This window comes from Poecilia reticulata, linkage group LG3, assembly GCF_000633615.1.
Source record: "Poecilia reticulata strain Guanapo linkage group LG3, Guppy_female_1.0+MT, whole genome shotgun sequence".
Lineage (NCBI taxonomy): Eukaryota > Metazoa > Chordata > Actinopteri > Cyprinodontiformes > Poeciliidae > Poecilia > Poecilia reticulata.
In genome coordinates this window covers 17,479,509-17,506,764 of record NC_024333.1, presented here as the reverse complement: position 1 = coordinate 17,506,764, position 27,256 = coordinate 17,479,509, and the positions used below count along the sequence as shown (strand labels likewise).

At 37.6% G+C, this 27,256-nt stretch overlaps 1 protein-coding gene across 2 annotated transcripts in view; it reads right to left on the bottom strand.

The window, feature by feature from the left end:
- The window catches only part of tub (TUB bipartite transcription factor), a 43,711-nt gene that overhangs the window by 7,157 nt on the left and 9,298 nt on the right, over positions 1 to 27,256 (bottom strand). Inside the window, exons 1-6 of one of the 2 annotated variants that reach the window (XM_008405243.2) lie at positions 15,553 to 16,138; positions 9,439 to 9,490; positions 6,974 to 7,136; positions 5,364 to 5,501; positions 4,671 to 4,823; positions 2,296 to 2,417 (exon numbers count right to left, since the gene is read on the bottom strand). In XM_008405243.2, coding sequence (XP_008403465.1) covers positions 2,296 to 2,417; positions 4,671 to 4,823; positions 5,364 to 5,501; positions 6,974 to 7,136; positions 9,439 to 9,490; positions 15,553 to 15,590 — 666 coding nt within the window. In that variant the 5' untranslated portion in view covers positions 15,591 to 16,138. Of the gene's footprint in view, positions 1 to 2,295; positions 2,418 to 4,670; positions 4,824 to 5,363; positions 5,502 to 6,973; positions 7,137 to 9,438; positions 9,491 to 15,552; positions 16,139 to 27,256 lie in introns of those variants that run through there. The other variant, XM_008405242.2, reaches the window with a different exon arrangement.

Below are 27,256 nucleotides of genomic sequence, written 5' to 3'. Positions count from 1 at the left end.
ACGGAAAGTGAAAGCCGTAAACACGGTGTCCAGACATTAATCATTTTCATTTTCGAATGATGAAACATGCAATTTATTGTTCCAAAGGTAGTAAATATCCTTCGGGCCTGTAGCGCTCAGAGATTATCTGACTGCATGATTTTAGATAAACGTTATCAATGCTCTGCGACAGACTGGCGACCTGTCCACCCGAAACGTTCGCTGGAGTTAGACACCGGCAACCCTCCTGACCCCATTGGGGACAAGGGTGTATAGAAAATTGATGGATGGATGGATTATCAAAGTTAATGCTAATCACTTTTACTCACGTCGTGTCATTTTCTTCTCTTCTAATGTAAGTTGTGTTTTAGTTGGCCATTTAAGTGAAAATCATTTAATTGTTTACCTATACCTGTTCACTTTTTTTCTTAAATTTCAGTTTTTACTTTGATTGACTGACAGACTCTTTGTCTAAGAATTTTACTACAGTAATTGTCTTCTATATTTACATGATAAGGAAGACTAATGAAACTGAATTAACTACAATTAAATTATAAGATCTCAAATGTGCATTGCATTTTAACTGATCTTAACAAATTTTGTATCCAAATAACAAATGTTTAGAGTCAAACATTTCTGAAGGCGGGAAATTCATGAAGCGACCCAATCTCTATTTTTTTTGCACCTGATTTCCTCCTGGTATTTGCTGTATTTCTGCCCTGTACTCACAAAGCAAGTTGCACTAAACTCATGCTCCACAGGTCCAGCAGATGGGAGCAATTTGCTCTTGTTTATATGTCAGCATGTAGACGACCTCCTTTCAGCAAGAAACTGAAGAGATGCAGGGCATTGATGAAAGAGATGAAGAAAACGTTTTCCTGCTACAGTGTCATGTGACCATAAAAAATGCTGGTGTAAACGTTTAGCAGGTTATAAAAATTATTACACCTGTCCTTTAGAAAAATATTGCACTAGTTAGATGTTCCCACTAGTTACCATTACATGAGAATAAATAAATAAAAAAACAGTTGTAAGTGATGTCATTGTCCTAATTTAACATAAGAATTAAAGAAATTATCTGTTTTTTCTTACATTCGGTTTCCATTACTGGGTGCTCACCTGACACCTCTCTGTTCTCTCAGTCTCAGGACAACAGGTAAGTGGGACAGAGATCCTTAGTGCACCTTACTTAATTAGCACAGTAAGGACAGATCTTCTTCAGAGTGTGTTTGTTTGACTTCTATTTATTAACCTCCGAAAGTGAAGACTCTGTAGTTAAGTGTGATTTACACAATTTATTCCAGACAGGTTTCAGTTGAATAAGGGGTTGATTCCACCTTTGTGACATGTCTTCAGTAAATATTGTTCCTGTGTTTTCTGTAAAACTGAAACAGCTCTGCTCTTTGTAAATCCAAAACTATTTCATCTGGCAATGTTTTTTTATTTATTTTATTTTTTACAAAAAGGCAGCAATCCATTGTTTTTTTTTTTTTTTTTTTACAGAAATAAGTCATAAATTTGAGATGACATTCCCCTTCATACATACACAAAGGGCGTGCCAGATCTCCCTTTACATCTACTTTCATAATTCCAACAAGCACGCTGTGGGTTAACCATTTTAAGTATCTATTATAAATTTGCTCTTGAGGTTTCCCAGTGCAGTCCTGCATCTTTTAGATGTGTCCAATGCTCCAACACAGTTGGATTAATGGCTTATTTTACCTCCTTATTGCATCTTTAGGTTCTGCAGGGAATCATTACTATATTTCTTGAATCAGTGAAAATCTAAAACAGGCAGGATACAGGCTGCTGACGACTACAGCTGGACTCCCATGGTCTAGTCGCTGAACAGCTTGCCAATATAAGGTTATGAAACACAGGGAGTGTTGATATGAATTGTGCTGGGGAGAGCTGTTTTCAGGAGCATGTTCCCAGATCACAGTAATCTCAAAGGGGTATTCTTTGAAGGGCTCAGTATTTCAAGTGTGTTTCCTGTACCTAAAGACCACTTTATTTCCTGGAGTTACACAATTATGGGATTATTAGTAGCTGAAAGATCTTGCCAGTTGATTTAAGAAAACATTATTACAGCAAATAAACACAAATGATGGGTCCGGAAATTGCAAATGACTTTAATTATATTAAACTTTCATTTTCAATTTCTTGAACTTCAACCATAAAATTGCTAGGAGTGAAACTGAGCAACATAATGAACTTGCATTCTCTCTCTGCTTATTCACAGGTCTATGGTGAATGTGCCAGAGTCGACAGGCAAGCAGAATACAGGGAAGATGTGACGAGGGAAATTCATCTTACCTTGCATGACTTTTTGCTGGTGGCAGAGCCTGGTCTTGTGTTGCTATTGAGCTGTGAAGAGCTTGAGCTAATTTCATCGTCATCGTCCTCTTCTTCATCAAAATTCATACTGCTGGAAATACCTTTAGAACACAAATAGAAAAGAAAAAAATGAAAAATGAAAGAAAAAAACCACCGGCAGGATTGCACACTTTAGACTTATTGCTGTGGAGAAGATTTAAAATTGAAAGCATCTAAACAACATTAAAAAATATTGTACCCGTTTTAATTTAAATGTGGTAATCAATCAATCAATCAAGTTTATTTATATAAACAAGACAGTTCAGAGTGCTTTACGTCATAAAAACTCAATATAAAAAGTCACAAAAGACATCATATACTGTAGTCAACAATTGAGAAAACCTGTAACAAACATTATATTTTTATGAGCGACATCAACAAAATCAACAATAGACATCAAATATGTTGGTCAACGTTTCATTTCTTGTGGTTCAATAGCAACAATAGACAGATGGTATTTAGTTGAGATTTAAAGGAAGTCAGTGTTTTAGCTCTTTTGCAGTTCTCTGGAAGTTTGTTGCAGCTTTGTGGCGCATAGAAGCTGAATGCTGCTTCTCCACGTTTGGTTCTGGTTCTGGGGATGCAGAGCAGACCAGAACCAGAAGACCTGAGCGGTCTGGAAGGCTGGTACAACAATCGTAGATCTTTAATGTATTGCGGTGATAAGCAGTGACTTATAAACTAACAAACAGAATTTTAAAATGTATTCTCTGAGCTACACAAAACCAGTGTAAAGACTTTAGAACTGCTGCAATGTGCTCTATCTTCCTAGTTTTAGTAAGAATGCCAGCAGCATCGTTGTGGATCAGCCGAAGCAGTGTAATTGATTTTTTTTTTTTTTTTTTGGCAGACCTATGAAGACACTGTAGAAATAATCAATCCATCTAAAAGTACTTGGGTGAATTTCTCCACATGTTGCTAGAACACCTGGAAATGTTCTTCAGCTGAAAGAAGGTCGACTTTCCAACTGTCTTTGTGGGAGCATATTGATATTAAGTAAGAGGGGTCCTAGACCAAGATTTTTGCAAATTAACTATTTGTTGGTAACATATCTAATCTGTAGTTATTCTATTGCTAGAGTTATTGCTTAATGTTCTGCCTTCTGAGCATAACTACTTATTGTTTTAAAACAATTGTGTCTTTTCTTGGGATTGTTTGCAACATTAAAGAAACTAGCAAAAATCAGCGAATGTATCTCAACACCCCAGTTAGCTACGTTTAAATATAAACAACAAATAACCTCCAATTTAAAATGTGTTTTATTTCCAATATTTCAGTATTTCTATCCAAGTTAATGTGGGCATGTGCTTAATTTTGTAAAAAAATAAGAGAAGCAGGATAAACACAGAGCTATGTTTTCTCAGAAGACCAAAAGAGACGGAGGGTTATTTACCAAACAGCGTTACCAGTTGCTCCAATGTGCCTATAACATACTTTTATTTATTTATTTTTTGTCCCGTGACCTAATTACCACAAAAAAATAAAAAAAATATTACATTTGGTTTTGGTTGACTTGCTGCTGCACCATTTCCCTAATGAGAGCTGGAGAGTGGAGATGAGGAGTGTGACTGACAGATGAGAGAAAAGAAGAGCGGCAATTACCATCAGACAGACGTTTGAGGCCGAGTTAATGCAGTTCGTCACACATCAAGAGTGGAAACCCTGAGTTGGTAATTGCTCCCATTTGTTTCGACTTTATGTGTAGGGTGTATGTTTAGCTGAAAAAAAATGTTAGGCTTCCCTTCAAATCCTAACAACACTGCTGGTATTGTGTTCCGGGTCTGAAGAAGATGGGTTTTTATCAGGTGCTCATTTGGACACGTGACAATTACAGAGACATAACACTTAAGGAACTCTGCTCATTTGTTCCTCATGTAAAATAAAATATTAATTTTATAACTGTATTTTTTTATTTATATAAAAATACGAGTCTTTGCTGATTGTTACAACTAAAATTAGAGCTCAGCCAAGGAGAAAATGAATAACTCAACATGATGTCTAAGAGCACCACTTTAATTTCACCTGCACAGTCACTGTTTTAAAGATTTTAATCCATTGTCTATAACCAATTCATCCTTGCTGGGTCATGTGGGGGACTGGTGCTTAATTCCAGTGGTCATTTGAGTGTGCTAGGAACTTCAAAATGACAAATAATTAGAATAATCTACATTTTGCTGGATTTCAATGACCTCCTTGCTGTTGAGAGATTTAGTGTCACTCAGAGTGTGTGGTGAGGATGATAACCTGTCCAGTATTTCAGTGAACCCGAACGCTGTGGATGTCATGAAAGACTTTTCAAACAACAGAGGTTTTACCTTTCTTCAGCATGGTGACACGAAGGTCCTGCTTACTCTGTGACTGCGTGCAGCTCATGACCGGCTCTGCCTCGCCCTCCTCTGCAGCAGAATGGCCCACCGTCAGGATCTGGATCTGACTGTCGTCCTGCTGGGCAGCCGGGCTGTTGATCGCTGCCAGGTCATCATTCACCAAGAACAAACTTTGTTAAAAACGCTTCTCAATAATGTCTATTTCATTTCTGCTTCACATGTCAAAAAAAATCTTTGCGACTGAAATACAGGTTTTCTGTTCAACCAGGAAATCTGCAGAAGCATCTCAATATTGTAGTACCTGCTGCAAATGATAGTTAGAAACAACAAGACATTGCAGGTAAGTGATCTAGGATGTACATCAAATCTACGGCTGACATTTACAAACTCGTGATCTCTCATCTGCATAATGTTTCAGCCTCTAATGAGTCTTCCTGTCACATGTCATTGCAGACTTAGACACCGACAAAAAAAAAAAGAGAAAAGCTACACCGATTATGTTTGCTGCCAGGAGTAGTTTGAACATTCAGCTCTTCAACTGTGATTGTTATCCAAGGATCCAAGGATAACAATTACAGTTAAAGCAACAGTACACTGCTTGTACACTGCTTGTAGTACGTAAATATTAGTCATGATGTTACATATTTCATGGCCTGTTGATTTGAATTGCGTCAGGCGAACCTTTATGTTTGCCCTTCCTCTCCTTCTTCTCACTGCCGGTCTGCGGAGTGGAGCTGGCCGATGCTTTGCCCTTTTTGGCTGAGCGAGGCAGCTGAGCGTCCGAAATCACCGTCACCTCCTCCCGTTCAGGATCTTGCACTGGAAAACATTCAGGTGGTGAACAGGAATGGACAGCAGGATTCAGGAAAGTGGTATTTCAAACAAACAAACAAAAAATGTGCTTATATCTAAAATTTTGATGTAAATCAAATCTATATTTCTATACAAATAATGCATTTTTCTAAGTTTCTCCTATATCAACAAAGCTTAAAAATATTCACTTTCACTTCTGTAGCAGCACTTTTACAATTTATAATTAGATTTTCTCAGATAAGTATCTTTTTGTCTCTCTCAGTGAAAACTGAGGAGTTTCATAGCTCTAAGTCAAAGAAACTAAACCTTTGGACTGGGAATTACTACTCAGAGATATTCTCTGAAGTCAATGTATAAACCTCCATGAAAAAGGGATAAAATTACAAGCTGGCTTTTATTGTGCATAAAATAAAATTAATCGTTTTTGTTTTACATTGGCACAACGTTTTGAGGGCTCCCCGCATTTTGCCGAAAACACACTGAGAATGTTTTACAGCTGTAAAAAATAACCTAAAATTCGATGAGAGCTTAATTTCGTTTTGGATTGTGTCCCTTTTGTAAAATTCTTGCAATTATTAAAAAATCTGCACTCTTACATATTGATTAAGTCTGTAATGGATTTTTAATTGTAACATGTTGTGATTTTTATTTTGCCAATTTCCCTGTGTGGTGCTGAACTCATTTTTCTTTTGGTCAGTGAAAACTTTCCACCGCTGTTAGACGAGTACAAGGTCTGATTGTTCCAGGCCTTCCTCTGCTTTCTTCACAGAGTTTTAGTTCTTTTCTCCCCACCCCAAATACTTTTCTTTTCCTGGCATGGCATGCTAAAGCAGTTGTGTAAGATCACAGCATACAACATCCTTGGCCTCTTTGAAAGTTTCCTTTCACATTATTGATGCTAAATTTCACGGTCAGGAGACTGGAACATTTTTCTGCTGACGACATTTCAACCAGGTTCACGTGAGCATCCTGCTGTCACGTTTGGAGATCATTTCTCTAATCCGAAAAGCAAATCTTTTAGAAATTAGAAAATTAATTTTCCAGGCAACGTATTTCTGCTCAGAGCTATATAATGCTGCTTAATAGACTCTGTACTGAGGTTTGCCAGTTATTATTACGGAAGACGATGTGAGAACTGTTTGAAACTGCCGCTAATCAGCCAATGTTCTAACAAGCTACTTAAGATGTGAGACCTTGTTAAAAATAATCAGAGCACAAATCTACTGGTTTTGTGCTCTCTGTGCTTCCATTTTAATTTAACTGTTCAAGTTTTCCACATTTTTATTTCACAGAATGGTAATGAAAGCAAATGGTTTTACACCAATCCGTATTTTGTAAGACCAAATGTATGCTCTGTTCTGTTTTCTAATTCTCTCTATGGAACTGGAATTGATAATCGTGTCAGAAGTTTACATCTTTTCTGGCTTAATTCTAAGCAGGAGAGTTTCTGAACTCTTTGTCATTTTGGGCTTTCTCACCATGGTAGATGGTGCTGCTGTTGCTGCTGAGGTACGATTCGACCAGCGGGGCCTGCTCTTCGCTCTGTTTGGTCCGACGAGCGCGGGACCTCCCGTCCACATTGGACTGGACCATCAGAGGCTCCTGCCTTTTCTTCTTCTGCTTCTGTTCAAGGAGGGCTCGCTGAGGGTTAGAATACAGACCAGAAGTCAGATAACGAAGGAACAGTTTAGGCAAATAACCCATATTTCACGAATGTTATTAACATGCAAATGAAAAACAAAAGCTTTATAAGTAAAGGTGTATGGCATGGCATGCAAAGAAAGAAGGTTTCAAAAGGTTACACCACCCTAACCGTCTGCAAAAAAAAAAAAAAAAATGCAGGAGGAGTTGTGGAAGTTATTTTAAGCTGCTATCTGCAGATCTAAAAGTCAGTCTGTCTTTTCAAGCATCTTTGTGAAAGAAAAAACAAAGCAGTCCTTGGAGAAAGCACCTTGATGTGTCTTTAAAACACCTTCAGCAGTATTGTTAAGTAAATACTTTCGTGCATCAGAGCTTTTTGAGAGGCACATAAAAGATCCTCCTAGGCAAAAGGACTTAGTGCTGCTTGTCAGTGTTTTCTGGTGAGCTGATTTAGTCGCTTAAATGCAAGTTGGAACAAATGTATTAAGATGTAGAAACAATGTTAGATGACTGGAAATGTGCTGCCAACCAAATGATCTGATGCTAAATGGATTCTATGGCTTTTATCAGGACTAATTATACCCAACTCTTTAATTATTAAAGGTTTCCATTAGAGAAAAAATTAGATTGTACTGTAAGACTATGAAAAAAACCCCCACTAAATCACATCACAAACTAAACAGAAATAGCTTTGTATGAACATTTAACTTTCATCAATGTAACTATAAAAAGACACATTATCATATCTCCCTGTCTGCCATGGAATTAGATTAAAATTTACCAAATAAGGCTAACCAAAGTTATTTCTAATGAAAGCAGATCAATGAAAGGGATTTTTTGATTGCTTTCTTTATATCAGAAGTAGGCATACATAAAGATTATTTTCCCATTAAGCTACTGATAAAAGCCCAAGTTATGATGTCATAGCTTTGTAAGTTTCCTCTTGTCATATATTTGAGTTAAAGGGAGGGACACATGTGTGTTTATGTGGTTCTGGGTTGGCCTGTGATGGCCTGGTGACCTGTCCAGGGTGTGCCCTGCCCTCTTGATGGCTGAACATGCACATCAGCACCCCAGGGCCCTGAGTAGATAAGCGCATGTAGAAAATGGATAGATGGTTAAATGTTCTGAAAATTTCTGTTCCTTTAATCCATCCTGTGCCACAGAGCGCTAGCAGTTCTACATCGTCCTGCAGAGCTCTTCACAATTAAATTCACATTGGTACAATCTAAAGAACGTTAGCATGAAACAAGCAAAAGACACAATAGACAGCAAGCTTTCTATGGCTCAGTTAGAATGTTAAGAGATGGAACCATGTCAGAATGCAAAGGAATGATGAAGTGATACAACTTCATCTCTGTTATTCAAATAAAGTCAGCTTGCATAAATGCCAAGGGAAGCAGCCGCACGCAAACCCATCCATCCATCCATCCATCCATCCATCCATCCATCCATCCATCCATCCATCCATCCATCCATCCATCCATCCATCCATCCATCCATCCATCCATCCATCCATCCATCCATCCANCATCCATCCATCCATCCATCCATCCATCCATCCATCCATCCATCCATCCATCCATCCATCCATCCATCCATCCATCCATCCATCCATCCATCCATTCATCCATCCATCCATTTCCTTTACAACCTTGTCCCTCAGTGGGGTTAGGAGGGGTGCTGGTGCCTATCTCCAGCTAACGTTCTGGGCGAGAGGCGGGGTCACCTTGGACAGGTCGCCAGTCTGTCGCAGGGCACCCATCAATTAAATACGACAAAATCAAAAGAAAATTCAAAAAGCTCAAAATTTATTTATTCAGTGATTTTATCTTCCTTGCTAAATATTTTTACTTTGTTTATCAAGGAGCTGAGACAGGCTGCCTGGGAGCGTGTTAGGTTACAGTGTTGCTCACAGGAAACAACAACATCGGTGTCAGTTTTCTGTCTGCCAAACATCAGTTTGACTGAGGATTCCTGGACTCTCCTATTCTGACTCATGGTGCTGTTATAATCTGTTGTGTTAGAGAAAAAAATGCCTGTTGAGAAAACATTTAATGAGAATGAAAGCCTTAATGTGGGCAGTGGCTCAAGACCACCTAGTGTGTTGTTTTCTTTCTGTGCTGAAGAAGCACAAACCGTCTCATCAGAAAGCCCTTTAGGAAGATAACAGAATTCACAGTGGGGTTTTGACTCGAAGTTGACTGATGGAGCAGTAGCAGCTTTTGATGATAAAGCTGTCATGCTGTGATTGATTTGTTTTTCCTCTTTTATCAGAGCTGTGAGAACTTCAGAGGCTCACCTGTCTGTCCAGTTTCTGCTGTCGGAGGTTTGTCCCTTCATCGTCTAAAGTGCTGCAGAGAAAGAAACGGAAGAAGAAAAAAAACAGGCTAGAATAAACATTTACTAAAAACAAAGATAAATTCATGAACAGTGCTGTAAAAAATGTTTTATCTCTTTTAATAACTTTCTATGTTTTTAGTTTTCTGTCACACGGAAATGTTTCTGATCATCAAGCAACTTAATCTTCCAGAAGCTAATTTTGGAAAATGTTTTCAAGCATACAAATTACAAATCCTGGAACAAATGAAACAATGTAAGAAAGTGGATAAAAGTAAGTAAAATATTTAAAAAATATAAATACAGAGTGGTGCATTTGAGTGAATATATCACATTGAACAATGCAAATACCAGTTTAGAAAATCTATTTATATTCACTAAATGCATTACTTATGCATGAATGCTTCAAAAATGTCTTTTCAAGAACAGAGGGAATAGACAAACTTTAGACTAAAGGAGAGCACACAGGCTTCAGTCCAACCATGACTCAACATAATCCCTCATCTGAGTTGTATTTTGTTTCTGCTATCGCTCATAAATGTAATTCTACGATGCACCGGATCAATGACAAATACAATTTGCTGACTCAAAAAAATAATAATATTTCCAGGAAGTATGACATCAATCACACTGTGATGAACTGCCCAAAGTGTAACTCTTCCCAGCAGTCCTCTCGAAAAATTATAGTTTTCCAATAAACCATTTGTGTCATTGGCATTATTTAATATCAGATGCATTGGAGGGTTTCACAAATTTGTCAAGAAAATTAAACGCATGTGGAATATGTGAATATGTCTCTCGGCTGGCCTGGGAACGCCTTGGGATTCCCCCGGAGGAGCTGAAAGAAGTGGCTGGGGAGAGGGAAGTCTGGGCCTCCCTTCTGAAGCTGCTACCCCCACGACCCGACCCCGGATAAGCGGAAGAAAATGGATGGATGGATGGGATGGAATATGTGACATATCTGAGCACTGTAAAAAAAAAAAAAGGTTCTGTCTTCATTTGTATTTGACTGACTTTTTATTTATTTTACACAGAGACAACTTTTAGACAGATACATGAAGAAACTAGCAAAAAAGAAAAAAAAAAGCTAATTTCTGCCCAGTCTCTGTACAGGGTGATGGAAGTCAAATAGAATAGATGAAAAGTGTTGGCCTTTCTGCTATACTGCTATACTATTGTCAGCCAAGCATAACATTCTTCTAAAGGACTTATAATCACACATAATTATGCAAAATAGAAAGTCTTTAAATGCAGTTGACTCATTTGAGCTAAATGCTGCAGCTCTTTGCCTTTTTCACTTTCTAACACTAAGCAGACAGTTTGGAAGTGGCTGTTAAATTTGAGAAAAGAACAGCTAGTAATTTTACTAGAAAAAATTATCTCAAATGCAAAATTTTATATTTACAGGACATCAGAAATGCCAACAAATTGTATTGAAATGCTTTTGATTTATTAATTTTGTTCAAAAATTTCCCATGAAGCAACACACTATGACCATTATTTCCTCCTTGCTTTACATTTCTCCACATCCCACACTAACACAAAATGTTGTCAACTAAATAATGACATTTACAAACCGGCTACAAAATGATGACAGTTCATAGCTGAAAACAAAGCCATAATATCCTCGTACAATACCAAAATGAAGAAAATTTTGTGTCAAAATGATCACGAGAATCTTTTTCTCACTTACTTCTTACTGTTTAGGTTTAATTTCCCTCACTGAACCATCTACAGTTGCTTCATGTGACATCAGATGAAAGAGTTGTTAAACATATTCCGCATAAATAGTGATTTTCACAAGACTCTTTCCGTCATCCTCTTCATCGTTTGCACTCAGCCCCGGTTCCTCACATTCAGTGCTTCAACACAGAACACTGTGACATGCGTAGGGAATTAAGAAGATAAGGATTTCTTGAAAAATGCATGCCTCTTCATCTGTGAGCGCAGTTTGAAAGCAGAATATTTGAGAAAAGTCCCATTTACACTGAAGTTCCTTCATAAAGATGGCAAAATGTGAGGAGCTCTGATATGTTGACATTTTGCCTCTGCCTGTTAAAGTGTTCCCTGTTTGAGCAGCTTTTAATTTAAACGATCCACTAATGTGTCTTTAATGTGAGAGTTTGTCCACATGCCTCTCTGTGCTGCAGGCACATGGAGGACTCTGTGAGAGGCATCAGGCTGAAAAAAAAACACAGATCAAGTTCAAAACACAATGACAATGAAATCTATTTATGAACTTATTTGTGACTATGTGTTTTCCACCGAAGCAGTTAGACTTTGACTGACGCCACTATAATGTTGTTAAAGATTCTCCCTACAGACAAGAACAGCGTTTAATTTATAAAGCTTTGTGTTTTATTTTTGTAGTTATTAAATGTTTACAGTAGTTTTTTTTTTTCCCATGACAAAGTCTATTCAGCTCCTGCATATGAGAAATTTTAGACTTTACATGAAAATGTACAGCAAAATCCTGCAGAATATCTTCATTATCTGTCAAAATCTGCATTAGGTAAATAAAACAGTTGCCCTCATTAATGAAACAACAGGATATTTATGGCGCACAAGTGATTAGACTTTTTTTTTTGCCTCCTTGCATCCAGTTTTCCCCTCAGAGCTTTTCACTCACCAGCGACAAACTCAGTCGTTGTTCATGCAGAGGCCTCTGAGAAAAAACCTCAGTGGCTTTAATTAAAAAGATTTATGCAGAAGATTCAGAGGGAAGGAACCAGAGCAGGGGAGAAAAGATGAAAGACTGCGAGGTGGAGGTGTCCCTTGATGTGTGATGAATGGGGGAAATTATGTTAGGGTTTGTTTTTTTTTCCATCATCAGCTCCATCAGAATTGATTTGTTTTTTAACATACAAAAACAGACTTTTTACATCAAGTTTACAGGTTATCAAAGGATTCATCATTTTCTTTAGTTAACTTTTACTGGTTATGTTGCTTTATTTGCTATGCAATCTGGCAATACAGTTGCACATGTTGCTATTTCTTAAACTATCTTGGTATTTAATCATGACACTTGGTTTTAAACAAATATATTTTGCAGATGTCAGCCTGCAGTGGGAAGAATACATCCAGATATATCTGTAAAAAAAAATTCATGTCCATATGGCACAATATGTTGTTTCTCTTTTAAAGCGATTGTGAACTGTTTCTAATTAAATGTTTTGAAGAATAAAATCCCTCTTTTTGTTAGCCTGGGATTTTGTAATTTAAAATGAACTGAAAAGGACTTTAATAACAGCCCTTTCTGTTTTTACAAAGCGCGGGCAGACAGAGACAATCTGGGAAAGTATGAAATGATGAACTGAAAGCAAAGCAGGAAGAGTTAGTGTCTATTCACACCAGCCCTGCTGAATCGAACCTTTGGCTCAGAAAGTTTGGTTCACTTGGACAGGTGTAGAGCTGTATTCAAACTCAAAGAGGCAAACTCCAGTCTGTCAAAAAATCTGACGACTCCAAGTAAACCAAATGCAGAAAGCAAACTGTAACACAGGGAACTGTGAGTAAACGCAACTAATAGAAATGACTGGCTAGGCTAGATAAATAGCCTAGCCATTTATCTAGGCTATTTAACTATTGTGTTGTTAAATAGCCTAGATAAATGTATTGTCGCCAAAAACACACACAAATACGTGACATGTTCAGATGAAGCGGCAGTTCAGGAGAAGAAAAGGACAGTTTGTCTTTGTAAGAAGAACTAGATGCCCTTCTTGGCATGCTCAGCGCCACTACAGGCAAAGAGGGTAATATGTCATTCTAAAGGTCTAGTTCCTTTGATTAACTGTATTATGATAGAAAGGTCAAACTAGCAGGATGTAACAACCCCATTTGAACTGAGTCCCCCGATCTTACCGGGTCTTTGGTGCGAAAGCAATCTTAGCTTTCTTAGCTTTATGGTTTGCTAGACTGCTAAACTGGTTGCTTAAGAATTATGAGCTTCTCCTCATTCTGTCCATTTCAAATAAACATCAGAACCATCTGAAAAACCCCTTTAGAAAAAAGGTTTATTTATCGTAGTTCTTAAGAACGGCCAAAGCACGAAAGAGACGGTGGCGTCTCTCAGGTGAAGCGTTGGTCAGTAAATATTCAGTGTGCTGCAGACGACAAAAAGCCCACGCAGTCGCAGTAAAAATGTATTTACTGCCCACTTTCTGTCACATATGCTGACAAACAAAGGACTCCATTTCTGCAATTAGACCAATCGAGAGTGAAAATGGGCATCAGATAGGAAGATAATGACACAAACGTGGCTCCGCTGGTACAGGTCAAACCACTTCTTACTGTGAAAAGAGTCTGGTCACTGGTTTTCAGGTTGATTTAAAGAATCTGGGAACAGAAGCTGTGCAAGGGATCTAACACCAGCTGGACACGCTGAGTGTGCTGATGTAATATGGCACTGACAGATGAAGATTTATTTGTTCTGACTGGGCCAGCGGAACAACCTGAAAGTTTCCAATTGAGTATTCAAAACATTTAGACTGGTTGACCCCGTAAATGGCGAGAGTTCTGCTGCCAGGGGAAGGTTTCTTTAATCTGAACTAAATTAAACACAATTTGGTTGATTTGGACTTAAAAAATTAGTCTGAATCCATTAAACATTTTATTGAAATAGTGGAAGTCTGACTACACAGGCACCTTTCTAACGGCCCCTACCTACATCACCAGTTTTCACACATTATGTGTCACCGCATGACTCAAAAGTGGTCTTAATTTTTCATTTGCACGGTGCCAACCATGAAATTTGATGGTGTAAAGGAGAAATGAATCAGATGAGGATTGCGTAGATGTAAATTGCCCTTGAAGGAGAGAAGGCATATTTAAATGGGATTTCTTCCAGAAAGCCACATTAGATTAATAATTATTAAGAATAAAATAGGACTTGAGGCATGTTTTTCAACAAAAAAATAGTCTCTCCACTCCTGTCCTTGAAAGCTGGGAGTTCATCTTCCAAAACACGAAGTAAAAGATTTAGCTCTTCAAAGCTAAAAACGTTAATCTTGTGAATTTGCAGTGACTGTCCAAAGAGGACTCTTCTTTCTGTGCCTTTGTCAGATATGCATCCATCGTTTTGGTCAGTTCTGTGAATGCATGTTCCGTGTTTGCAACAGAGTGCTGCTGTTTCCTTAACCTCTGTACAGAGGTCCCTGCATTTTTAGAGGCAGCTCCAAATGAAACTCAGTGAAGGCTAACAAATATCTCGATATAAAATTAACACATTATTGTTAATGTCAGCTCTGCAGAAAGCAGTTATCTTTTTAAGAAAAGGAGTTCCCAAAAGAGGAGTTACCGAGTATTTTTTTTCTCCCCTGTTTTGTATGGTGATTGCCTAAAGACAGGTTTCTACACAACCTTAAATTCATAATAAAGTCACACACTGATACTATTCGTATCTTATAGTAACCACAAGCCAATGGCATCAAAGCAAGCAGGGGAAACCATGGCAATAGGTTCTCAATCAGACCAAAGAGTCAGCAGACTGCACTTGAAATGATTAGAACAGTTACGGATTTGACAGCAGGAGGCTGTAAGCTCATTAGGGCTCCAATTTGTTTGTCATTTCCAAAAAAATCATTTTGTTATTGGGTACAAATGGCAAGAGTGCAACATCTGCAGTAGTAAAACTCCAGGTGGCATATACACACACACACACGCACACCCCCACACACACATCTCACTTTTCTGTAAAATGGAAGGGAGTTACCGGGTGATTTAAAGGACAAAATAAACCAAAAATCATGGAGATCTATGAATGTAATGCTGCAACTGAAATCCATGACACCTCAACTGAAATACTCCGGTTTAATTAGGCACGTTAACAGAAAACCAAGACGAACATTTTTCTTGCCAATCTACTCTAACTTACTTCATACTGATTGATTTTTCACTAAACAGTAAAGAAAATTTTTTTTATAAAATGTCCACCACTCTAACATTTTATCACTTTGATATTCCTCTCATCATTCCTATTTTTTTTACATCACGATGATCACACAGATACACACAGATTCTCCTTTAGCAGACGAATGCAACGTTCCTTTCGCATGCTCTCGAGAAGGCTCTACGGTACCTGTAGGGAATCCAGTCAGAGGAGTGCTTGGAGCTCATTCTGTGTCGACTGCTGCTGCCGTCTCTGCAAGGCTGACGGCCTGCAACAACCAGCGAGAGTGGCTACGAGGTCTGAGCACGGCGATCACAGCCACAGAGCCCGCATCTCCTGTTCATCCTCTGCGCTCAGCTCTCTGCTCCCAGCCTGCCTCTGTTATCTCTGCTTCTCCTGCAACTGTGGAGCGGTGGATGGCTTAAAAGAAAATCCACTCTGACGGCCGCACGCTTCCCTTCAGGGCTGCACGCCGAGCACATGAAATAAATTCTTCTCGTCCATGCGTATGCCTCCAGTCAATGCCTCTCCTCTTCTCCTCTTCCATTCACTGCCTCTTCTCTTTCTCTGCACTGGCTCTCTTTCCGCGCTCTCACTCTGTAGTCTGAATCTCCCTCTGCTCCTTTCCCTTTAAATCTCCCCTCCTCCCGTCCTTTATTCCCAGTCCAAATCCAGCTCTCTGCCTGTTTGCCCCGATCAAACTCCCGTTATCTGTCTTGCAGCATCACCTGCAGCAGCAGCAGTGAAAGTGAAGACTTTTAGGGGGGGGGCAGGGAGCAGAGACCGTCCTCTGCTTTGCTTCTTTGATAATCCCACCATGCTATTCCTGTACCGTGCCACCCACTTATTCTGGAGCTACCCTACACCCTTTCTTTCTACAGTCTGCATCTTACTTGCATCTGATCTGTGCTGCATAACGCATGTGAAGCAGGGACTGGGATGTGTTTTCTGGGCCATAATTTATTTATTCGTAGCAAAGAGGCATTAGCATATGAGTGTGCTGACCAGTGCCAACAGCCTTTAATTCAACACTTTCCACAGCCAGACAAAGGCACTCTGTGATAGTGCCACAGCTCAGAACCTCACTCTGCACACATCTGCTTCCGCCCTCCCTCTGCCACCCCTCACTGTCTCTACACAAACACACACTCCTTACTGTGCTCTCTGGGTTATTCAGGAGTCCATCCATAGGCAGTTAAACAGAGCAGCTTCCCTGCAACGATGCTGGATTACAAGGAGTCAATTCATGTCAGATCTGTAGAGCAAGCAAGCTCATTGTGACTGTGTTCGCTGCATGTATTGGTCTCTCTCTAGTCAAAAAATAAATACATTAAAAAAAAAACAGCAGCAAGATCTTTCTTACATAAATAAGCAGATGACTTCACTGATTACTGAGTTCAATTAAAAATTCCTGAAGCAAACACAAATCACCTAAAAGAGCGGAGCTACTTCTTATACTGCAAAATTCACTTTTCCAAGGTCGGGTCAGTGCAGATCAAGATAAGTTCACCCTGTGATGCTTAATTTGGAATCCAACCTTAGTTGTTCTCCAGTTCTTTATCAATGCTTTAAAACAAACACCGCTTGTTGAGTCTAGAGGTTGAGTGCCAAATGAATCCAGCAAGAAAATAAAATAGCTGTAAAAGCCACGTGAGCCCTAAACCAGAGCCAAATCCTAATGTGTTAAAGCTTCACAAATGTCCCCCCACAAATCCTTAAACAGGCTGCTGGGACTATCACAGAAAACTCTCTTCTGTAAAATAAGAGATAATTTGCCTCACGTCTTTTTATGAAACTTACAAATCCTTTGATGGTGTTGGAAACTGGTGTAAGACATAAATTGTGCCAAAAAAAAAGAAAAAAGAACTAAGAAATCTTGGTAAAATAACAAAACCTTTGATATTATATCATAATGATGAAAACCCAGTACCAGTTTTTATATTAGGTATAGCTTTCTGCCAGATGTGCCCTTATAATTGTCACCATTTCTTATTTGTACATGTTCCTTTGCACAGTCAGTGCAATGTAAGAAAATGACTGATGATGCCAAAGTTCACGTGTGTCTTGAAACTTATAATTCAATGCATAAGTTGTTCAAGGAGCCTGGGCAGCATCAAATTAATAATAATAATAATAATAACAATAATAATAATAATAATAATAATAATAATAATAATAATAATAATAATAATAATAATAATAATAATAATAATAATAATAATAATAATAATATGCTGAACACAGATTTACTTTTATTCAAATTATAAAAACATAAAAACTAAAACCCCTTCTTGATGTTAGAGCCAACATTGATTAGACATGCTTTGAATTATGATTTGTAAACTATCAAGATGAAAAAAATCTTTTTAGTTTTCTTAAAAACTACTGCTAAAATTCACTCATATAGATTGTCATAGGATTTTTTTGTTTTTTACTTTTTTTGGTAAGTGGTGACATAAATGTTTTGGGGTCTTTTTTTATTATTTTATTTTTTCCTGGCGAAAGAGCTTGTGCAGGTTTGGTTGGGTCTTACCTAAAACGCTGCCAATCACCAAAACTGGATAAAGCTACAGCCTTCTCAAAAACATAAGCAGACAGCTGAATGATTTTTGATGTATTGCAATAGATTCTCATTAATACAAGGGCTGAAAAGGGGGATTAGATATTGAAGGGGATTACAGTTTGGTACAACATTGGCTTTTTATGCATGTTCTACAAGAGAGCTCTAAAAAATTTGAGCTTTCGGAGATGCAGATTTTATGCAGATTTTAAGGTCAATGTCTGTGCATGTTTTTAGATCAAAACCACAGCTGGTAATGTCAGGGAAACTGAGCAGAGGAGGTGTAACATGCTCACTTATCCAGTCAAATGTATATATGATCTTTATCTTGGCAACTTGACTCCCTTTCTTGCAGAAAAGGTGCCATTTTCCATGCTTTTTGCTTTTCTTGTCTGCTACAAGTTACAGTTTTTGACTGGCTTTTTGGTTAAAATAGAGGAGGTGAAGGAGAAGCATTAAAACTATAAATTTGCTCAGCACAAGCAGATTAAGCAGTTTCAAATTGTGTGGCCTTAAAATAGGCTATTTCAAATTAGATTCTTTTAAAACAAAGTGTTTAAGAAACAGGGCAGTATAAAAAGAAATGAGCTCACAGACTAATTGCGAAAGGTCTCATTCACTCCAGTGAGTAATCAGAATTCATCCATTTTTTATACGTTACATCCTGTTAAGCATCCTCAGTCCACCACCACAGAAAGTAACAGCAACATGAGACTAGAAATGTAACTTATTTTTTTGTTTATTTGCAATCCTTTAAAACTCTCAAACTGTGTATTTCCATTCAAAGTCAATGTTCAATTCCTCATGCTTTCAAGAAATATCTTGTGGATCTTCAAAAAATTGAAACCAGTTTATCCTCCAGCTATTTGCTTATTTTGTACCTTTATTAAACAGGCCGCTGTTTGGGAGATTAAAAATTACAAAACATGTATAACAAGTTAAAAAAAAATCTAATCTCAAGATACAATACAACATGCGATATTCAGCTCATGATATGATATATATCATGATATTCGGCAACCGATACAATTCAGTGCATTTTTAAGATTTTCTGAAAGATTTTAGAGGGACAGATTGATTTTGGTGATATTTTGTGACTGTTCCAGACTTGGATTGAATTAATTGAACTACTGGTGTAATAAATGTTGTTTTTGTTATAAATATGTTATACATTTGCCTTGTTTAAATGTTAATTGTGTGGCTTTGCGTATTTGGTTATGCAGAAAAGGAAAATGTTTGTGTCTCATTCACTTATACTAAATAATGTAATTTATCTATTTCATTTTATTATTTAATTAATTGTGACTTGTTTCATTACATGTCATTTTTAATGTACATGTTCAACAGGTAAAAATGTCATATCTAATAGCTGTCATTTAATTCATGTGGATTTGACATAAAACTCAAAGATTCAATGTATTGATACTCACAGATGAAAAATCGATACTTTCTGAGGAAAAAAATATCAATAAATATTGTAGAATTGATAAAATCACACTGACTTAACCTTCACAATTATCCATGAAAAAAAATCTTTCTATGACTTACAGTTTTTTTGCATGTTTCTCTTGATATTTCTTTGCTAAATGTTTTTGAGGATCTCCATCCTCACACTGATCTTAAAAATTCAAGTCAAGACAATGACCAAGTCACTTCAGTCAGAAGGTTGATAAAACTGAAAGATTACTTTAGAGCTACATCTTAGAGGGGTATCGAAGATTTTGGATTGAACTATAAATCAGATCTTTAAAGAACAGGTGTGACCGTTATCACATCACTATCGCTGAGTGACTAGAGATTGTGAATTCAGGTGTGATAAACCACAGCTAAGTTTTAACAGGCGCGGCCCGGGAGCGATCACTTTTTCACACAGTGCCAGGTAGGTCTGGATTTGTTTCCTCCCTTTTTAATAGGTACTTTCATTAAAAAAAAAACTGCATCTTGTGTTTACTTGTGTTGTCCTTGACAAATATTGAAGTTGGTTTGATATTCCGAATCACTGAAGTGTGGTAAGCATAAAAATAAATATAAAATTAAGAGGAAACGCTTTTTTCACACCAGTGTATATGATGCCACTAACACGCATGCTCTTGTTACATTTGTCTGCAGTAGCTTTTGATGTAAAAACAGAAGAAGATAAAAACTTGAGCCCTTTGTTTGGAGAACCAGTATAAGCTCAGCCCCCCATTTAATGCCGAAGGAAAGTCTTTGAAGTTTGGCTGGAGTCGTGAGAGAATTGTAAGTGGGTGGAAGACCAACTAACTTACTTAGTGACTCCCATCTTTTCTTTCTTCTCTCCCTTCTGTCCCTGGGCTAACAACCAGCATGGAACAACAAAACGATAAGATCCTCTTGACAAATTAAATTTTTCCAGGCCCACAATGTGTCCCCTGTTTTCCCAGAGGCATTTTGCTGTTTGGTAACAAGAGGCCAGCAGGACCATTAATTATAATAATGGACCTGGCATAAAAGACACACTGATGTGAAAATGGATATCTGGCTTATGTCTGCCTGTCTCTGTCAGAATGATTGAAACACAGCTGCAAAGCACACAGCGTTAATAATACAACAGCCTCGCGAGTGAAACAGCAGATGTACCAACTGATGAGGGACTTTTTCAGTGCTAATAAGTATATTTTATCCACTAAAATCAATGAGAAAAAACCCCTGCTATGGCTACATATTCACAAGCTGCTAAAAAAAACAGCTTGTTTCCAGCATTCAGAACATTTTGTGTTCCTACTTAACTATGACCATTGTTCTCTGTACTTTTGAGTGTACAAGTTGTACTTTGTAAGGATCAAGTCTATGGCTTTAAACATCATCAACCCAGGCATCCTCCAACAAAGGCTAACACAGCAAACTGTGCTCACCATCATCTGTCAGTGGATCACCAGCCTTCTGACTGATAAGCAACAGTAGGTCAAGCTGTTGAGCATCTGCTCCCGCACAAGGACCATAAATAGCAGCTGGGTGTGTTATCTCCCAGCTGCTATTCCCCCACAAATCACTGAACATCGGGGGACCCATTTGTGAAAATTTTAAATCCCACAGATGACACCACTGTTACTGGTCTGGTCTAAGACAGTGATGAGCCTGCGTACAGACCAGAGGGTGATGAGCTGGTCGACTACAGAGGTCAGAACCACCTGAAGCTTAACCCACTCAAGACTGTTGAGGTGACATACATAGAGTAGCCTAAAAGATCTAAAAAGGCAGCGCCCTATGCATTGACATAACTAAATGTAAAAATGAGGAATACACATCTATCGTTTTGGAAGTGTTTGCTAAGTAATTTTGAAGGCTTTGGGATTCCAGTGAACCACAGTTTGAGTAATTATTTACAAATGGAACATGGAACCTCGGAGATCCTTCCCAAGAATGTTAGACATATCACAATTACTCCAGGTTGTTCTTCAACTATGTTTGGGAGGTCACAAAAGAACCAAAATGGCATCTACTATTATGAAGATCCAAAGTATATCCACAAGATCAGAATGTCTGAAGAAAAATAAGTAAGGGATTGGAAACGGTACAGTAAAATTCCCGACTTATATTAAATAAAACTAGAAGACAATCAAAATACACCTTTCTACTTAATACAGTTTGATGGCAGTTGTTGCTGCCAATGTAACCCAAGCATTTGTTAGTTCTATTCCTTTTTCACATAGGGCCAGGTTGGATTGAGCAGCTTTTTGTCTTTCTGAAAATACTTTTTTCAATACTGCTTCTTGTGTGTAGAGAATCCTGGTTTAGCTCTTAGGTTTAGCAGACTTTTTCAGGATACGATTCACTACTGAGTCACATCTCAGAAATGAATGGGTTAAGAAAAAGACGGAAAAAAAAAAACTTTTTCTGAAAATGGTCATGTACTAGAATGGCATTGTAAGAAGGAGAAATCAAAGTTTCTAAACCTTCACAAAGCCTGGAACTACTGATTGCTGCTGCTTTCACAGATTCATTTACATAAGTCTAATATAAAGAAACAAGGCATTTGCACAGTACTGCATAAACGTCTTTGATATATTTTTTTTACTAATATATTTCTGTTTCACACAATAGAACACAATTACTTATATTTATTCATAGGTAATTGTGGAATAATTAGCAGGATTATTTACGTATTTGCCATTTCAATCCTAGTCAGGGGAAATATGGCTTTCTCCAGTTTGTCTGGATTATTGAATATATCTGTAACGCTAGATTAATTAAATAGAGAACAGAACAATAATTCAAATTATTAAATAACTCCCAAGAATAAAAGAAAAAAAGAATATCCTAATTCACATATTAATCAACTTCATCTTTGTTATGACACCAACTGACTATGTTCTGTGTTTTGTATTTGTGTTGAATATATAATTTTTTATGTATTCTTACTTGTTTATTTGTTATTTTTGTTTGGTTATTTGATTTCTATCAGTGTTATTTGTTCTATTATCTGGTTAATTATTTTGAAGATCAACACCAGACCACTTTTGTCATTCTATACACCTGCTGGCAAATAATAAATATATGTGAAAAAAAGAAGAAAAAAAAAAGAATATATGTTTAGCTCTAAACAACAAGGTTTTGGGTGAGCCCCTCAGATAAAGAGTGAGTCACAGACTAGATTCACATTACGTCACATCACTCACAGGAGCTGCTACTCTTCAGCCTGGAGGAAAGCCAAGAGATCAGGTTAGTGGAAGTAAAGAGAAGCCAGCAGGCATCAGGACTTAGAAGATGGATGGCATTTAATAAGGCTCACCTGTTAAATTATGCACAGACATAGAACAGCTGAGCAACAGAAGGGGGATTTACCCACAGTGGATATCAGATGGTGCAACATCTTGTGAATAAGTGCAACTTAATGTTGCACAGAAATAAGAGGTTTCTGTGTGCCCACTTCATTTCACCAAATACCCGGTTCCAGAAATTGTTATACAATAACATTTTACAAGGAATAACAATGTAGGTTGCAAGTAAAGGTGGTTTTATCAAGTTTATCGAGTTACAACCAATTATATAGACAAAAAATATTCCCCACAAGCTAACTGAAGAAAACATATTTGACTTTAAAGGATTTCCTGTACAAAAGCCTTCAAGGATTTTTCACTTGAGTACATGATTGGCAGATGAAAAATACAATGCGCAAACATATGTCGTTGGAGCGCTCACTGAAGAAAACACATTAAAAAACCTGCAAAAGGCAAAGAGGCTTTTGTTCCCTCCTATCCTCGGAAAATTAACACTAACCTGGAAAGCTGTGATAAGACTGTGCAATCAAGCTTCGTCGGTCTGCTCAAGTAAGTTTAGTCACAATTAGTCTACATCAAATTAAGTTGACCTGATGTTCATATACGTTGTATAAAAAAGATGCATTGCCCTCTTTCCTCACTGCCTGACATAAAAAAGGTCAGGTGTCTTTTTCATGCAGTAAATATTTGATTTCAACTATAAGATGCAAAAACTAAATCCCAGGTACAGTTTGAAGAATGCGCGGGCATCTTTATTTTAAGCGGAGCTGTAAATTTCCGAGGCAAATAGAAACGCAGTGTTCAGGGTTGGAAGTGAAAATTAAATCTTGCAGCTTCAGTGACAGAAAAGGGTGTGGATTTATTCTTGAAAAGAAAAGGGAAAAAATGACCTCACAATTATGTATTTTAATTAAATGTTAAATCACATTTTCTCTTTCGCCATTCCGCTGATCCATCAAATTAGACGTTTTGCAGAGAATTGTGGACCTTAAATGTCATTATGTTTAAATTCATTGCTGAAAAACAAACTTCAGAAAGTGACTGACTTGCTGCCTCACATCTACAAACGCATGCAAATACAAATACACTCTCAGGGTTCTTGTATCAACATAAATCCCTGCATGACACTGCACAGTGGCCATCTGAGGGTATGCATAAAACATGATTTGGGTTAGAAAATGTCACGCTGGATAAAAGCGCGTCCCAGAATCCCACTGAGGCAACCAGATGGACTGCTTCAACACACCAAAGTTCCTCTCTATTTCCCCATTCAATAATGCAGCTTTATGTCTACATGAAGCTACATTCAGCATACAGCATTTTTATGAAGTAGCACAGCAAAAGCACATGTTTTAATCTTTCTTAAAAGACTTTTGCAGGTGTTACCTTTTGCAAAGGAAGAACTAAAAGTAAGATAAATGAAGTACAAAACAAATGTGAACGATGGATGTCCCAATTATGTCTAATGCAAAACAAGCTGAAAAGTAAGCAAGAAGCCCATCATTGAAGACAGCATGTTGTTGATAGGTTTTGTCTAAATAGTGTAAAAAAAAAAAAAAGAACACTGTAGTGCCAGGAGCACCAAAAATGAACGAACTCTGCAAAACCTTGTCACAAACCTTCAAAAGTTGTAATCATTGGCAAAATATTGATTATTGCTAGGGAAACTGATACTGTAATGAATATCTATGATGTCTTACTCAAATTTCTGCAAACATGTAGAGATTTCACTTTAGCTCCTTATAAATATCCAGTTATTTGTACAATGTGTACAAATGTGACTTAGTGTTGAGCCATATCTGAATGATGGCCAGAAACAGCAACAACTGCTGTCGTTGGACCAGTTACAATAACTGGTCCAATTTTTCGTTAGGCCACACCATTTCTGTCAGATCAGAGTTTGTCTTAGTTCTTAAAAAATATATTTTGTGTTCTTTCATGTGAACTTTTTTGTTGTGATTTGGATCGTTGTTCTGTTACATTAAACAAGTCCACTTGAATTTAAGGGGGAAAAGTGTACATCCACAAAAACAAGTGCCTCTTATTATTTTAGCAGGTATTTGCAAAAAAAAAAATGGAAGTGTAAAGTTTCTACACGACAGAGTTACCGGATTAACTAACTATATATAGTTAATCTCTGTAATCTTCTGAAAAAGGGAAGCGTGATTAAAACGTGTTTCAAGTTCAAACTCACCAACACATGCAAGCAAACACCTGACTAGCCCTCAGCACGTTACAATTCCTACATTGTATAGCCCTTATAATGAGATGCCAAAAAAAGTACCAGCTTACAGAAGATGCCCCTCCACCACCTGTTGATGCAGTTTGGCTGTAAACTGTTCCACTTCTCTCCAGCATATACAGGCTTGGAAAAAAATTGTTCTGCAGAAATGGTGTGGAGAGGAGCACCACCAATCATTTGTAGTATGGTATTACTGATTTAAACAGTTGCAAGTTATGAACAGCATATCTACTGACTGATTAATTTGCTAACATCTGTTAGTTTGATATTCCTCTGATGTTGCTCTATGAAGCGTAGAACAGCAGAAGGTTATGCTAATCTTTATACTTTTGAAATTCTTTAATAGAAAATGATTGTGATATAATAAAAAGCAATTGCACCATGTGTTATGGATTACTTTGAAAGATGTTCAAGAACAACTATAAAAACTTCTAAATCTAAAATAAAAGAGAATAACGTTAAACTTAAGCTCTAGCTATGGTTATATTTTTATCCTCGTCTGTCCTTTCAGTAATCCAGCTAAGAAACAGACAAACAAACCCAACCATATAATCTCCCCAGCAAACGTAACATGATATTTGCTAAACATTACGTAACACTGCATTAAGAAGACTCAGACACTGAAATCAATACATCTGTGCGACAGCCAGAACAACGACTATATATCTCGGGCGTTGTTAAAAGGCTGTTCACATTTAGAAACCACTCGTATCCAGGGGCAACAGACCGAGGCGACATACCGAACGTCTTAGTCTAACCAGAGGCACAAAATCCTCTGAAGAACGATGAATCATCTTCAAAAGTATCTCTTTGTTTATACAGATTGGTCTTGATCTAGACAGACAAATTATTGCTTAAAACTTGCAATAGAGCTTTTAAACTCTCTCAATTGCTGGGACTAATTACATGTCTTTTTGTTCAACAAGGAGAACAACCCTCAGTCGGATTTTTCTTCAGCATAAAGAACACATTACCTCATTTTATTGGTTCAAAGGATACAACTATATCCCACACAGACTGACGCACAATGAACATCCTTAGCACCTCGCTCACAAAAAGACAGCAGAGAGCGACGTTAAATGACAGCGTCGCCTTGTCTGGTGCTGTACAGTGAGTCCTGCATCTATATTTAGAGGGTTATATACATGTGACTCACTCTTTCTGCTCATATTTTTCTTGGTCTTTTTCGTCTTAAATTATTACTGGCAGTCCCACACACAAACATCATCATTAAACTGGAAACCTCCCAGTTGGTACATAAACCAATTTACATTTGGCAATCAACAGAAAGCAATAACTAACAAATGGATTGCCAAGGTGGAGATTTCATGCCTGTGACTCTCACAACCTGTCATACATGCCAGGGGTCATTGAAACACCAATCAAAACAACAATCAGATTCTTTGGGAAGATCAAGTCCATATTCTTAAAAAAATAAAATAAAATAAAAATAATAAAAATTAAAAAAAAAAATATATATATATATATATATATAGCATTTTGACATTTTTGTGAGCAAGCAGAGCTGATGAATGTGTTAGATCCAAATGGATAAGCAAATAGATAGAGGGTGTGAGATAGATGTGGTTGGAGCGTGAGTGAGTGTTGTTCACGTCACTTCTGAACTCAGCATCTCTGCGAGGAGGCTGACGTTTCTCCCTGTAAGTCACACTGCCTCGTCTGCAGGTTCGCTCTCATGGCAACAGCTGACATTGAACATCACATAAAAGCTCACCCAGTCGGCCATTTATCCATAACATCTGCCTGTGGGCAAGATAAAAACGCGCTAACACACATGCCTTACTGCGCTGTCAGTTGCCACAAGTATGATTAATTAACATCTTGCTTTGCCTGCAGGGCGCATCACTATCATGCAGCAACGAGGAGCAAGACAATAATAATTTTCTTAACCAGATGGAGGTGCTGTTGAGCCCTGATAGAAACAATTGTAGTAACTGGTCATGGACACATGGCTGTGCTGTAAGACAGCATAGCATTTATATTCCCTGTCAAATAACTCAGCAGCAGTTTGAAATGGGTTCATTTCACAGCAAACATTTACCCGGAACTGAGAAAAAAAGAAAAATATGTAGGAGATTAGCATCTGCAACGTGCTGTCATGAGTCAGATTTTATTTTTTAATATTGCTTCCATTGTACAACCATCTCTTCAATTTTAGAGTACTTGAACAGCATAATAGGACAGTATGATAAGAGTACAGTGGTTCTAATAACAAGAAGTTAAAGCTCCACTGCTTTGTTCAACTGTGGCACTGAAAATCGCATCAACAGGCTTTCATCATATTGGTTATTTGCTTTTTAAATGTGTGTGTGTGTGTGTGTGTGTGTGTGT